This window comes from Myxocyprinus asiaticus, chromosome 38 (genome assembly GCF_019703515.2).
Source record: "Myxocyprinus asiaticus isolate MX2 ecotype Aquarium Trade chromosome 38, UBuf_Myxa_2, whole genome shotgun sequence".
Taxonomy (NCBI): Eukaryota; Metazoa; Chordata; class Actinopteri; order Cypriniformes; family Catostomidae; genus Myxocyprinus; species Myxocyprinus asiaticus.
Genome location: NC_059381.1, coordinates 17,077,413 through 17,093,450, shown reverse-complemented (window position 1 = coordinate 17,093,450; position 16,038 = coordinate 17,077,413). Strand labels below are relative to the sequence as shown.

The following is a 16,038-nucleotide window of genomic DNA, read 5'->3' as shown; positions in this document are numbered from 1 at the left end:
TTATTTTTGGGTTATTATTACTTTAAGTTTTATAGTTTTAAACAAGCTGTGACTGCAGAAGTCATTTGATTGAGGATACTTCACATTTATCATCAATTAGGAACTGAGCATAAACTTCTGTGAAGTCACATGTTATGAAAGCAGCTAATATTGGTTTTGCTAAGTCCCAGTGAGGTCATTTGAAGTGCTACACAGAGGTAACCTGAAAGATTGGACTCTCTTATTAAGAAAGGTAGAGGCGAAATCAATAAATTAGATCATGATTTCCTAGTTAGTTCACTCCACTTTGGGCCCTGTTGTCAGTGTGACTTGAAAATGATGATCAACTTTGGCCGCATTACTCACTGACAGGAGAACAGGAACAGGAGTCTTTCTGGCCCACATTCTGTCTCCTTGAAACTGTTTGTGCACAAGTTTTCAGTTCATCTCTGAGTGATTGTATTTACTGGACAGGACTGCCAACACACTCCCACTCACTGACCTCTGAACAGCCCTGCACTGTTTGCACAACCACTGTCTATCTTTAGCACTTTCACTTCCACATACTGTTTTCATTTTTATTCTATACCACAGCTTGAACATGAAGAATCGTTTATTTCTATTAGGACTCATTAGAACTGGTATAAATTATTCACTAAATTATGTGACAGAAGTGTGTAATTTCAAATAATATAGTGCAAGGCCATCTTTAAGAAGTCAAAATCTACAGATAGACAGATGAACAGACGGACACACAGAAAGTCTAAATGTAAACAACTAGGCACACGATCTGTCCCCTGCCCTTCAGTTTTTAAATGTTACAATTAAAGTAATACATTCAAAATGATATTTAGAATGTGGAATCATTGTGAATTCATTGTCTGCCTATGCGCCCCGAAAAGCACCTTCAAGACAAAACCTTATTGGTAAATTATATATACTACAATTCACAATGAATCTGTGATTTGTTTGTGGTCAGCCTCAATAAGGCCTACATATGATGACATATTAGACATGACATTACACCATATATTAAAACTTCACCTTTATCTTTCCCATCTGTAATTTGCAGACCTGAAAACTCCAGAGTATCATGAACAAACACCCCCACTGGAACTTCCTCTGCTGCCTCATAGTTTGCAATCACATGAATTATTAATGTTCACTTTTCAGGTCTGTTTGTTTTTAAGATTTTTTAAGTTTGGGAATAGGTGTTGCTAGAAGGACTGGCAGAGATTTTTCCAACACAGATCTTGCTAATAGTCCTTAGGGCCTGCTCTCATTCACAACAAACACAAACACATTTGTTATTAAAAGATTCATCTAAATAGACTTTCCATGCGGTCAAGACTAATGGCTGTTTAAGAAATGACATCTGGATATAACTCACTCATATTCAGAATGCGACTGTGTTTGGGCCTGTTCAACTGAGTGGTAATTCAGTGAAAGTGACTCACCAGTGCTGCGATTCATCAGACTGAACAAGACTTCATATTTAAACATTCATGTTCATCCTCTAGCTTTTCATCTTTTGGAAATGACTTGAATCGTTTTAGTTCATCCTTCCCATTGTATCTCTCTTTGGTGTTTAGTTCAGCAGATACAAATAATGAATTAGCTAACACCCAAATCATGACATATTTTATGAAAAGCATGTAACACTTTGTAACATTAATTGAGGCAGTTTGTAAAAACTAGTTTTGCACAAATTGTTTAAAGTGGTACCAACATATTAGTCACTGAATGTAGTGCTATTCAGGTCACAGATGACAGGGGGTTAATCGTGCAACTGACCATACCTGTAAAACAGGATCTGTTCTTGAATCATATCTATCTGGTTGGCCTTCCAGAAAGGTGTGTTTTTTTAAATACAGTATGCAGAACTTAATGCACTCATTGTTGATTATATTGATAATATAATGCTTGAAACATAATGCTTGATGACTTAAGTCTGTAACTAAAATGGTTTATGTCACATAGGCAAAAAAGACAGATCAATCAAGTTAATAACTTAAAAAATAAAAAATAAAAAAAATAAAATAAAAAAACTGATGTTGGTTCTTGCAATGTGTAAGATGATGAAGAGTAAGAACCCAAGTGCAGTTTATTCCTTATATATGTGGTAAATCCAGAAACATGAAACCAAACAAACTTGACACTAAACAGGACCAGGACCAGGACCAGGACCACAAACAAACAATACCTAACCCAGACACAATGGAAACATGAGACTTAAATACATGGACAGGGGAAACATAAACCAGTGAACAAACAGAACTCTAAACAAGATAACAAGACAATGAGCATAAACCAATGACATGATAGAACCAATAACAAGACTATGAACCAATGGGAAACAGACACAAAGAACATGAGGGAAACATGGAATCACATGTCATGGCAGGGAAATAGGAAATAACATGACATGGAACTACTTTTCAAAATAAAAAACATAAACACAAAACATGAACACATCTAGACGTGGCACAATGGTGGCTAAATATTACATGAATAATGATCTAATATTAAAATTAAAATAATGAATATTGTAATAATAATAATAATAATAATAATAATACCAATACTTAAAATACAAACGTAAAAGAAAAAATATTTGTATTAAATATCAAAATAAATACAAAAATAATTAAAAAACGAAAAGCGCATCAGTATTCATAAGGCTTGTTGTTATTACTGTAAAAAAGGACCAGAGGTTGTAATTCTGCGTCGTCCGGCAGGGGGCGTTTTTTCATCTCTAACAACTTCCTACATCTGATCAAACATGGCGGCGTACAGAAGAAAATTGTTAGCTGCAGGACTGAGGTTGTGTATAATTTATTTAGCCGTCTCATGTTAAGATTATTTCATTGCCAAACGTAGCTGTAGGGTAGCCTAAATATGATTTCTGAACAATCATCAATAATGGGACGATAGATTGCCATTTCACACTGTTTTACAAGACTTGTTTTTGGGAGTAAATGTTCAGTACTTTTTATACTGATATTATATTTCTATAGTCATTGAGTATAGATTTATACAATAGATTTATAGGGGTACTTGAATCTGTATAAAAAGTACTAAATGTGTACTCCCAGAAACAAGTCTTGTGCTATCTAAAGAATAATATTCTGAGTGTTTTACAGTTGGTTTCATGTCTCTAGGTCAAACGGTCATTGAGTTTAATGGAATTAGAATATTACAAACATTTACACTACTATATTTATTTGAAAACATATAGAATGTAAATTCCACAAACAGAGCCTTGTGTCATGAAAGGGATATTTTTAAGAATATTTCATATTTGTTGTGATGTCATAATATCAAATGGTTAAATTGTTTACATGATTTATAGGGATATGGAAAAAAAATATCTTTTTTTAAAATTCGGCTTTGTGCTAGGCAAAGTAAACCTATTCATGCATGTCCAAGTTGGTTTGGCTTGAAAATGTTAATGTAAAATATAAAACTAACTTTATCGCACTGTTTTCATGTCTAATGTAGTTGGAAAGCTTCCTTGATGATCAGGAGCACCTGTCAGACCCGCCGTAGGCTTGCTGTGCTGCCCACAATTATCAGGAAGAACTGGGTGACCTTGAGTGTCACAGGTGCTCTGTGTGCTGTCCCTTTCACCCAGGTCGGAACCATGATATTTTGATTGGAAAAACTGTATACTGTTTTATAGTCTCCTAAAATTTTAACTTAAATGTTTAATTAAATGTGTATTATAGTTGTTAAAAAATTATTTGAATTTTCCTTTCAATTGGTGTCTGCAAAAAAAATTATTCACCCAAAAATAAATAAATTCTGTAATTATTTACTCACTTTCATGTCATTCAAACCTGTATGCTGTTATTTCCTTTGTGGAACACAAAAAGAGATTTTTGAATACTTTTCACGCAGCTCTTTTGACAGAAGTGGTCACTATAAACTAGAGATGTAAATATTCACTGGCCTCATGATTCACTTTAATTACGATTCAAAGCATAATGATTTGATTACAAAACTATTCTTGTCCATCTTGTATCCTGTCCTCCAATTTTTTTTTTTATAAAATAGTATTAGGCTAAATTATTAATTTATCTACTTAATAATTAATCAATCCCTAGCCGATAACTAACCAAAACTATCGTTTGATGGTCCAGCATGGCTACATGAGATATCTGAGTCTGTGAGAGTGCAGATGTCAGCTTCTCCTTTCCACACTACAGGTGTAAACTGACACAAATCACAGGGTTCCTGCTAAAGAAATCAATCAAGTATCTTGTATGTGCACCGTTCTGACGAGTGAGAGACCGGCAATGAGCAACAGCCAAAGAAATAGAGAGCGCATGAGGAGAGAAAGGCATTGGGAAGCAGGAGACCAGAAATAATAAGAAAATAAAAACATCACCCATGTCTCCTGAACTGCTGTCTCATCATTATTTTCAAAGATTTTTCCCTGTCTGTGAAAATCAGTGGAATAATAGTCGCGAGCAAGTCTTTCATTGTGATTGTTGATGTGTTATCACTAGAGCTGTCAAAATTAACGCATTATGCATGTGATTAATTAAAACAGAATTTATCGTTAATCCAGCATAAACACTGGTTGGAAGGGCTGAACCATTGCGATGTGTCTGCCCAGAGCCATTACACTGACGGACACGCTACAAACACACAGTAGTGATTCAGTGTCAGTGATAAAGTGATGGGGAAAAGAGCTCTTAACACTATTTGATGTACAAAACAAGCCTAGATGGAACTTGTGACAAAAATCTAGTATTTTTCAGGCTAAGTAAGGTGCATTTTAAATACCACAGAAGCACGCCAATTCTTATCTATTACCAAAACACATAATGAGCCGTTTTTGTCTGCAAGCACTTTTCATGTGGAGTTCAATTCGTCGCTTGATGCTGGCATTGACACCCTGACACGAATCATGAACCCAGCTGCACGATTGCTGTAACAAAGCGGTTAGCCACTGTCTGCTGGCTGAATAGTATTGTGGAGGATGAGATTTAAGAGATTTAATGCCCATTGCAATGAATATGCAACCAATGTGGGGAATAGTTATTTTAATTTGTCAAACTCCCACTTAACTCCCACGTAATCACACGTTTAATTTGACTTGAATTGGTGATATTTTAGAGCATTTCTATCTTTATACTTTGGAAGGCTTTATTTGGAAAATGTAATAAAGCATTAAATTGTTTCATATTGTGTGTTTTATTTCTATGAAGGAAATAAATGCATTTTGACAGGAAAAGAAGTATATATAGCGTCAAATTTCAGCACTTTAAAAATTTGTCATTAATAGGGATTTACTACGAAAAAATAATGCGATTAATTACGATTAAAAAAATGTAATCGACGTTTAGCACTAGCTATTATGAATAAACTCTCCCGTTGCTATGTGCTTAAGTTTCTGAAAGTTTCTGTCAGGGACGGTGGTCATGTTGTTGTTGCATAGAGTCTGCGATCAGTTCTGTAGAGTGCGCTTGGCTTTAGTATATGCGCTTCTGACCATTTGTTTCTAGCATCTCACTCTGTCTCTGGTGCGCACCACTGCATTGCCATGTTTGAATTCAGAATCGATTTTGAATTTTGTTGGAGAAAGAATCGCAATGCATCAGAGAATCGATTTTTTTTCTCCCACCCCTACTATGAACTATGTTATTTTATATGGAAAAGAACTGCATGAAACTTCTTCAAAAATTCTCCTTTTGTGTTTCACAGAAAAAAGAGCCACAAACGAGTTTGAAAACATGAAGGTGAATAAATATGACTAAATTTAAATTTTTGGATTAACTGTTCCTTTAATCACCCTTTTCTCTTGTTTTTTTAATGTTTAGAAACCAGAAAGTCTATCCCATGAAGACTTGGTACGAAGAGCTTCATCTTTGGTCACTGACAGTGCTAATACTTTCCTTTCACAAACCACTTTAGCTCTGCTCGATTACCTTACAGGTTATATTAAGGTAATCCCAAATATTGGAACCGTGGATCAATGCTTTTGTTTTCATGCCTGAAATGTTATAACCCTACTCTCAAAGCTGTTCAGAAAAAGACACTTGTCTTCTTTAGGCTATAAACAACCTGGTGACATTGCACAAACAATATGTGGCCTCCATCAGCAAACTTACTCCTGCAGAAGAAGATGTTATCTGGCAGGTCATTCTTCGCCAGCGTCAGGAGGTAAAGACTTGCTAAACATTGGGCAAAGTTTACTGTCCGAAAGTTAATGATCACAAGCTTTCAAATGAGCGTTACAATTACCAAATGATGGTAGCCTTTTATTTGTGGCATTATGATATAATAAATATATTGTTAAAATACTTTCCCTTGATCAGATGTGAAGTTGTTCTTCATTTAATTAGGTAATTGACAGACGAAAGGATTGCAAACGATTAGAATCTTGCTGGATGACTGCCATCAATCTATCAGAGCTGGCTGCAGAGGCAGCCTTCAATGCAGGTAGGTTTCATATTCCATTTCAAATGGTTCAAGTGGGTGTTAAAGACGCCAATACATGACTAATTATGGCCTCGTCAGTCTTGCAGGCTCAAATCAGCGAACTTGCCTGCAATGGGCATTTAAGACAGAGCTTAGTAAATAAGTGATACCTACTGCCACCTGGTGGTCACTCTTTGCATTGCAGTTTTGGCAAAAAATTATGTCATAGCCCAACCATGTCTCTGCTCTCTAGGGGCTGACCAAGCTTCTGTGATGGCACAGAGCAGTCTACAGGTGGCACAGTCACAAGTGGAACATGTTCGACAGCTATCAATAGAGGCTGAGAAAGCACTCAAAGACTCTAAAGCTGAAGATAGTGAGAGGCTTCAAAAGGCCCTCAGCACCGGAATGGAGGAGGATGAAGACATTCCAGATGCATATCTGCGAGAGGACTAATTATATTCAGAACTTTAGCACAGTTGCTGTGCTTAAATACACATTTACAGTATTGTGACCACTCCCAAAACCACACCAAGACCTATACCACTACCAATTGAAACACTGAATCCTAACTTCATTTATTTACTTGTGTCCAACTTATAGAAGTGGCTCAAGAAAAATGCTGTGTAAAGTGCAACCAGAAATCCTTAAGTGGCTATAAGTATTAAATGCCAGGGTGTGCAAAAGAATTTCTGTTCCTTTTTTCTTTTCTTTTTTTCAGATGCAGAGAGATAAAGACCTATGATTTGTAATGATAATTTCTCTATGCATGTCTGTTTTCCTTTTCTTTTTTGGTGGGATATGCTTTTGTGATCATGGATCCATTTAAAAAAAAAAAAAAACTTTATGATAGATTAAAAATAAACTTTATAATAAAATTAAGCAATGCTTATTACTAAAAACTTTTCATTTTCAGTGCCTTTCCTATATACCCTTTCTTCATATCTGTTATGTAGAGTCTATATTAGTCTTTTATAGACTAACACTTTCTAAATCATCCTTTAGAGTGGATTATGAAGGTCTACCTAGAGCTACTGTACATTTTCAGTATGACTAAAATGTAAATTTACTCCTTCCTAGTTCCCTTGTTCATTCTGTATTACCATTCGCAACAAAAGTAATTAATCTCTCATTATTCTTATTTTTCAGTGCCAACATGAAAGAGCATGTCAGACACTGATGTCTAGCTCTCCTTATCTCCACCTGTTGTTTTCTGTGTTCTCAGCTGAAGGGCCTATTACCAGCCAATCCTTCATGTCACTAGAGATGTCATTCTGCTTTTGTGTGGTCCAGAGCTGTCCCTCAGTCTTTTCACATATCACACTTTTTCAGTCAACCACCCAGAGCTAAGGTCATGTGTGTCATTCCTTCCTCCTGTCACATTTTCCAACCAAGCTGATGAATAATGGCTATATAACTTTGTAATACTATAAAAACAGTTCTATATGAGTGATGTCTATTACTAGATATTATTAAGGTACAATAGGGCTAAAATCCCCCCTTAAGGAAAAGTGATTATTTTTTCTGGTCCCTAATGTAAAATCATTTTTCCATAATGGGGGCTTTTAGCCCTGTTGTAACCTATTCATATTTATTAATAGACATTACTCAAATAGAACTGTTATTTTTATCATACATAGTTATATCCTTACATCGGTGGCGGTTGAAATATTATAATTGTTTGTGTGTTTTTAGCTTAAGCACATTGTTTCGTGGACACAAAAAAACAAAAAATGTGTCTCAACAATTGTATTTTTCCAATTAGAGCTGCGGTCTGACTAAAGAAGGTATTTTTGCAGTGTGCCTGGTATTAAAAGACATTGTTTTGATACACTTTTTTATTTCAATGAAACCAATGCAACCAGTATACCTTCTCTACTGATAGTTAAACAGCCAACAGAGGGTGTTCTAGGACAAATTACTACATTGACTGCTTGGTCTTAGGAGCAAACACAACGCTGGCATGAAAAACTCATGTCCTTTACATTTTGTTCATTTAATAATCATAAATTCAATTGCATGCAGTGCTGCTGCGTGTTCTTAAATTTGTCTAATACTTGTGTCATTCAGTGGTCTACTGTAATAAGTCATTATAATCCTAAATCTTTTCAGCTGTAGCTTGGCATTTATTTAGTAAATTAGTTAGTTAGTGGGTTTAGTGTGTTGCCTCCAAGTACCCATTTTAACCCTCCTATTGTCTTAAGAAACTGCACCTTCTTTTTGTCCATCGGGTCGTTTTTGACCCGTATTGAAAATTATTCAAAATGCATGAATTCCTGATTAGTGTACAATGGCACTGAAGACCCCCCTTAATGAAAGTCTGTTTTATTGCGGTCCCAAGTGTATAATAATGGGGGGGCGGAATGATACATACTGAATATTAACGTAGTAACATCTACTGCAATTTTAAACAATTTTTTCCTAAATGGAAAAAAGTGGCCAAGGATGTCTCAATTTAAGTTTATTTCAATAACTTCTGGCATTTTATAATATCTTCACTATGTTATCTATTGCCTCTTCCAAAAGTCAAAATGGACCCACTTTGCACATCCATTGCAACAAATCCATTTCTTTCCACTACTGTCAAATAATTTGTTCAAGTATAACAGGGGTTTAGGAAGGTGCCGTAATAGTTCTTTCTGCCCTCTAATGTTTTAAGAGAAAATTATATTCAATAAATGATCTTTTACCATTGGGGGGCCATTGTACCCTATCATATAAAATTATGTTAGTAAACATATTTACCAACATATAACCTGTTCAAAACTGTAAAAAAAATTGCATGTGCATGTTTGCACAAACCCCATTTGAGAGGAAAGTATACAAATTATGGAAAAAATGCAGTACCCAGTGAAGCGGGTTGGGAAGTTTCGAGAACAGTATGGGGCTGTAAAATATTTTTAGATCAAATCTGATTCACAGATGTACAAAAAACTCTTTAAAGCTGTATGACATCCAGAAAGTCCAAAAGTGAAAGGTCACAATTTCTCTTAATTGTATACAAAAATGTATTTTCTTTTTTATTTTGTTTGTTTTGATGGTCCTGACAAAGTCACAACATTTGGTTCCTGTACCAAAGACTATGCAGTATTTATAACTTTTTCTTTACCTGTCCTGGATCAAACATGACCTTAAGACAACAGGAGGGGTTAAGGGAACTGATATCTGCAATGGAAATTGCTTGCTAAATGGACAAAGTAAACGGTGCCATGGTTTATATAACTTATACTAAAAATACCTGCCCACTGCGATTAGCGTAATTGCAATTCAGCAATGCCAACTTGAATTTAGATCCTGGATTTACAACATTCTGGAATCAGAAGTTCACTAGCATGCCAATGTTGACAACACTGAAGTAATTTGGGTTTGCTGGACTCATCAAAGGAAACCCCATAGTCGGCACTGCATACAAACAATTAGTTTTTGATCTAGCACGCGGTATTTATCAAATAAAAGATGTGTTTATTGCACCAAAAATAAAAGACTAAGTATAAAAGAATACTTCACATTGAGTGATGGAGGGGGAAAACACAAATATGAGATTGAGAGTGCAAATCAAAACATGGATAAACAGCTCTTCACAAAACATGCTCTTCTGCGTTTTACTCTCCAGCCTGCATTAGACATCCTTCCCTGCAACTCTTAAGTGCTGGGCACTGGCATGCTATATGATGACATTCCGCACATGATTCATTTTCTGAAGGGAGCTGTTCTATGTTACTTGTCTAGGAAATGTTTAAAACTGCAGCTTGAAGAAATATTGTAGTGTATTTGCTTGAATAAACTAGTGTGCTCTGCACTGAGGGAGTTAAGTCAGAACGTGTTGGCACCAAAAGCTCCTCTTTTAAGGGTCCTTAAGGACTCAAACAACATTCCTGGAGCAGGAAAAACCCTCAGTGCACGTCCTGATTTTAGAAAAAGCAGGGGTAAGAAATATCATTTTTAGAGGGTAAAATATACAAAACATGACAGTGTTTAGATTTAGAAAAATCTTGCAGGCTCTTGAATGCTTGGATGTGTAATAAATGACAAAAAAAAAACTTTTGAAAGAGTTTAAAATGACATGTTTGAGCAATTATACCTCAAGTGCTCTAAAGTATGTCTATTTGTTATGGTTCCAAGACAACCTCTGTTGCAAGATGAGGAGTAGATCAATTGCATTATCATGTGAGTCCAGGATGCATTACCATTTGAATGTTACCATGGCATCACATCATTAGAGACACAAAACCTCTTTGAGGGAAACTTGCCTGGTAACCAGCTTCAAGGTTTTTGTTTATATCTAATGAATCTCTCAAAATCAAACACACAAAAAGTAAAAAAACTTTGATTGTTGTCTATTTTTATGTCCTTGTTAATGCCATTGACATACATATAAAGCAACAAAACGAAACGTTTTTTTTTTTTTTTTTTTTTTTTTTTGGAGGGTCAAAAGAATATAATCATACTGTGTTTTTGTAAACATATTGTGCATTTTTTTTGCCCCAATTTAACATAGTTGTATATTTCAGCTGTGAATATTTCAAGTGAAAATATTTTGCACAAATTGAAACATTAAACATTTTATTATAAATTTTCACCTTCCAAAGTTCCGTTAAAAAATATTCTGTTTTTTTTTTTTTTTTTTTTATTACATCTTTATTATTCGACAGTATATTCAGTTATTTTTCAATTATATTTTACTTTACAAATTCGCCTCTAAAATGTCAGTGGTTCAAATGTAATTATTATTTATTGTAACTAAACTTTGGAAGGTGAATATTTAATAATTAATGTTCAATGTTGAAATTTTGTATGAAAAGTTTTAAATTGTAATATTCATAGCTTAAATATACAAGCATGTTAAATCATAGTCTCCAAAAATGCAAGCACTGTTAATGCAATGCGTTTTTTTTTTTATTATTTATTAGTGCAATTCAACATGCTTTTCTGTACCAAAGACATTTGTCTTTAATATACTTCCATACCTAACATATCTCCATAGTGGTAAAGTATCAAAATTCAAGCATCTAGACACAAAAAAAGGCACTTTATTGATCCCCTGTCACACATTAAAAAACTGTGGTATTTACATCAGAATTAAGTTGTAGATCATTATAAATTTGTCAGTCAACCAGTGAGTAAATCCTTCTTGAATTTTTTAATCACTTAGAGTACCTCATAAATAGTCCCATTCTCTTTGCCAGGTGAGAGTGTGTGCCCGGTTTTTTTCACTGTTTTTCTACTTTTCCAATATAACACATGGCGAAAGAACCATTAGCCAAAAGTACTCTAGAATAATTCTAGACCAAACCCTAAGGTGAAACACTGGCTTATAATAAAGAAGTTGAAGAAAACATGGAATGAGCATGTTGGTGACATGGAATGGGGGGTTGTAAACAAACAACAAAAAGGGATTTAGGATTTAACTAGACATTGGGTAATGATGAGTATTTGTAAACCAAACCTTCTGGGTGCAGATGGACAGAATCTCTGCTCAATAGATTTGATGACTCGTGGACTGTTGACATGGATATGTTTGGTTCATTTAGGTTGCTGAAAGGAACAGATCCTCAAGGAACGAGGCTCACATCTCCATGCAGATGGGTTGTGGGACAAAGCTGTTTACATGGAGATTTCAGTAGTTGAGTGAGTTGACTTTGTTGATGGTGCATTGCGACTCATGGGAAATAGTTAAGACAACTTCATAGAATGCAAGTCTACTGTTGGTCTCTCTTTGGATGGCCCAGTAGCCAAATTATGTATGTGCCAGTGTAACTTCACTTCTTTCTTTGTCTTCTTGCTGCTACCATCCAGATAAATGAGTGAGCAAAAACTAATCCTTGTTGGATTTCGAAAAGACAGATATTTTGCCAAATTGCTGACCTGGCATAAATAAGGATGGAGCTATTAGTCAACACCCGCATTTGTGTTTGGTTGGATTAATTAGTCAGTTTCTATATGTCCCAGTTAGACTCAGATTGAGAGGTAAAGGCAGTGGGGTGAGGGGCTTTCTTGAGGCTTTGAGTCAAGAAAAGCTCAGACTGGACTGTAGATGAATTCGTGACAAGGGGGCTCTGGGTGGATTAGCAGGGGGTACTGGGGATTAAGTCAGAAACTAACAAAAAAGGCGCCCATTTGTGGAACTGGCCCTCGACCAACAAGTGCACAAGTTATGATGATCCTCTGACCAAGTACTGGAAGAAGTGGAAACGAAATATGTAAATGATAAGTTAGTTATCATGCCCTCATGATAATTTTAAAAAGTACAACTGTAATTTTCTTTCATGTTGAACTTGCATGTGTAATGAGCAGTCACTGTTGGAAATTTCATATCAACTGCACATTTTAACACAAATTATTAACAAGTTGAAACCTAAAAATTAAGCAGAATTACACATATAACAATTAAACACTTGTATTATGAAAAAGTGCAGCGTATCATCGTATATGTGTTCTGTCAGGTCCAATTTACCTCCACGGGTGTCGGAAAAAACTAACATTTACAGTGGCAGAAAAAAACACCTCACATGCATTTTCACGTAGTAAAGGTGTGCTGCTGTATACTTACACCATGAATTCTTGGTGAAAAATACTTTCTGTGCTCCCACACGTAATCCATTTTGATCGACTCTTCTCAGTGGCTTCAATACAAACAGTAAGTTAGATGACAAAATTCAGAAGAGCGGAGCGCGGAAAATGGGTGGTGCTGAATGAGGTAAAAAATACTTATTAAAAGTTCTATGAGCCAATGGAATCGCTAAGAATCGCTATGATGTCAGATGCAGACTCATTTGATTATGACACCTTCTAAATGTTTTTTATGAGTCAGATTAGCATTACTACAACTCTCTTTAATTTTCAGTTTTATACCTACAATGAACACACACACACACACACACACACACACACACTGTATACAGCTGTAAAATCATAATAAATCAATATGGGATTTCCTTCAAATAAAAGCTACAGTAGTAAAAATAATTAAAGTAACTAAGGTATTTTGGTGATTAACTTTTAAACATTTTATCATACAATTCTGGTGGAAACTATGGTTAATTTTTGTAAAATTAACCAGGCGCGGCTGTGTTGTTTAAACACGCTATGAGATGCAGGCGAGGGAGACGAGCAGGCACACTAGTCAAACTCCATCGGCGGGGCTTTCAAACAACGCTGCCGAGTATTCATCTTGCGAATCACCGCTCTCTTCCTAACAAAATGGACGAACTACATCTCCTCACCCGCACAAACAAGGACTTTTCAAACTCTGCTGCCTTGTGCTTCACAGAAACCTGGCTGAGTGAAGCCATTCCGGACAGTGCGTTACATCTGCCGGGCTTTCAGCTGTTCAGAGCGGATCGCATCACGGAGTTAACGGGGAAAACGAGAGGCGGTGGAACATGCTTTTACATCAATAAAAGTTGGTGTACAGATGTAACAACGTTAAAGAAGATGTGCTGTCCTAATTTGGAAGCGCTCTTTATTAACTGTAAGCCTTTCTACTCACCGCGGGAGTTTTCCTCGTTTATTCTGGTGAGTGTGTATATTGCGCCAAATACATGTTTGAACACAGCGCTGCAACAGCTGGCTGATCAAATCACAGACACGGAACAACAATACCCGGACTCAGTTATTATTATTCTTGGGGATTTTAACAAAGCAAATCTCACACGTGAACTGCCCAAATACAGACAGCACATTACATGCCCAACCAGAGACAGAAATATACTGGATCATTGTTACACAACAATAAAAGATGCATATTGCTCTGTTCCTAGAGCAGCTTTGGGACTCTCTGATCACTGTCTGGTTCATCTTCTTCCAACCTACAGACAGAAATTAAAATCTGCTAAACCTGTATTAAGGACTGTAAAAAGACGGACCAACGAAGCAGAGCTGGAACTACAAGCCTGCTTTGACTGCACTGATTGGAGTGTTTTTGAGGCTGCAGACACAAATCTGCTTCGTCAGGCCAAAGAGGATGCTTACAGAGTTGGGGATAAAGTCTTGTACAATCAGGCCAGGAACACACTGAATAAGGGAATCAGAGTGGCTAAAAGAAGATACTCTGAGAAGCTGAAAAACAAGTTTTCAGCTAACAACCCTGCATCAGTGTGGAGTGGCATGAAACAACTTAAGAATTACAGGACTCCTGCCCCCAACCCTCTGGTGGACCAACAACTGGCTGACGACCTGAATGTGTTCTACTGTAGATTTGAAAGGCCCAATCTCACACCCCACACCCACTATGACCTTCACTTCACACAAACACTAACACCTCCTGCAACCCCCCTCCTCCCCCCTCCTGCTACTCAACCTGCGCTTAAGATCTGTGAAGATGATGTGAGCCACGTCTTTCGACAACAAAGGATAAGGAAAGCACAGGGCCCAGATGGCATTTCACCTGAATGTCTTAGATCCTGTGCTAACCAGCTGGCCCCCATCTTCACACAGATCTTCAATAGATCACTGGAGCAGTGTGAAGTCCCATGCTGCTTCAAACGTTCCACTATCATCCCCATCCCAAAGAAACCAAAAATCACAGGACTTAATGACTACAGACCTGTCGCCCTGACGTCTGTGGTCATGAAATCATTTGAGAGACTGGTGTTGGCCCACCTGAAGAACATCACTGGACCCTTTCTAGATCTCCTTCAATTTGCCTATCGAGCAAACAGGTCTGTGGATGATGCAGTCAACATGGGATTGCATCATATCCTGCAACATCTGGACAGACCAGGGACATATGCAAGGATCTTCAGTTCGGCTTTCAACACCATCATCCCAGCTATTCTCCGGAATAAATTACACCAACTCTCTGTTCCCATGTCTATCTGTCAGTGGATCACCAGCTTTCTGACGGACAGGCAGCAGCTTGTGAGACAGGGAAAACTCACTTCCAGCACCTGTACAATCAGCACTGGTTCCCTCCTGGGATGTGTGCTCTCCCCACTATTCTTCTCCCTCTACACCGATGACTGCATCTCCAAGGACCCCTCTGTCAAGCTCCTGAAGTTTGCAGATGACACCACCGTCATCGGCCTCATCCGAGATGACGATGAGTCTGCATACAGAAGGGAGGTTAAACAGCTGGCTGTCTGGTGCAGTCAAAACAATCTTGAGCTGAACACACTCAAAACGGTGGAGATGATTGTGGACTTTAGGAGGAACACCCCAACACTGACCCCCCTCACCATTCTAAATAGCACTGTGGCAGCAGTGGAGTCATTCAGGTTCCTGGGCACTACCATCTCACAGGACCTGAAGTGGGAGACCCACATTGACTCCATTGTGAAAAAGGCCCAGCAGAGGTTGTACTTTCTTCGCCAGCTGAGGAAATTCAACCTGCCACAGGCGCTGCTGATACAGTTCTACTCAACAGTCATTGAGTCTGTCCTCTGCACTTCAGTAACTGTCTGGTTTGGTTCAGCTACGAAATCAGACATCAGAAGACTACAAAGGACAGTTCGGACTGCTGAGAAGATTAAAAAAAAAACATTTGCACTGTACATAACAGATTTGTATTTACACTGTACATAACACATTGTATTATATTTGCACTACCCATGTGTATGTGTGTGTCTGTACGTATGTGTATAATTAGTTTTTATTTTTTATTTTTTATTATTATCTATGTCTTGCTGCTGT

The 16,038-nt window shown here is 37.0% G+C and overlaps 1 protein-coding gene across 1 annotated transcript; it reads left to right on the top strand.

Annotated features, from left to right (window-relative positions):
* The first annotated feature begins 2,692 nt into the window (after positions 1-2,692).
* Positions 2,693-8,237, top strand: LOC127428509 (diablo IAP-binding mitochondrial protein-like). Its single transcript, XM_051676936.1, has 6 exons — positions 2,693-2,802; positions 3,481-3,613; positions 5,808-5,933; positions 6,040-6,150; positions 6,333-6,429; positions 6,662-8,237. The coding sequence occupies exons 1-6, from the start codon at positions 2,762-2,764 to the stop codon at positions 6,862-6,864; spliced, it is 711 nt and encodes a 236-aa protein (XP_051532896.1). The 5' UTR covers positions 2,693-2,761; the 3' UTR covers positions 6,865-8,237.
* Positions 8,238-16,038: the final 7,801 nt, after the last annotated feature.

Bases quoted from the DNA above. Each gene is read 5' to 3' on its own strand.
- LOC127428509 (XM_051676936.1), top strand. From the start codon at position 2,762: ATGGCGGCGTACAGAAGAAAATTGTTAGCTGCAGGACTGAG. The intron at 3,614-5,807 runs GTCGGAACCATG...TTTAATGTTTAG, and splicing joins GTGCTGTCCCTTTCACCCAG to AAACCAGAAAGTCTATCCCA. The intron at 6,430-6,661 runs GTAGGTTTCATA...TCTGCTCTCTAG, and splicing joins AGAGGCAGCCTTCAATGCAG to GGGCTGACCAAGCTTCTGTG.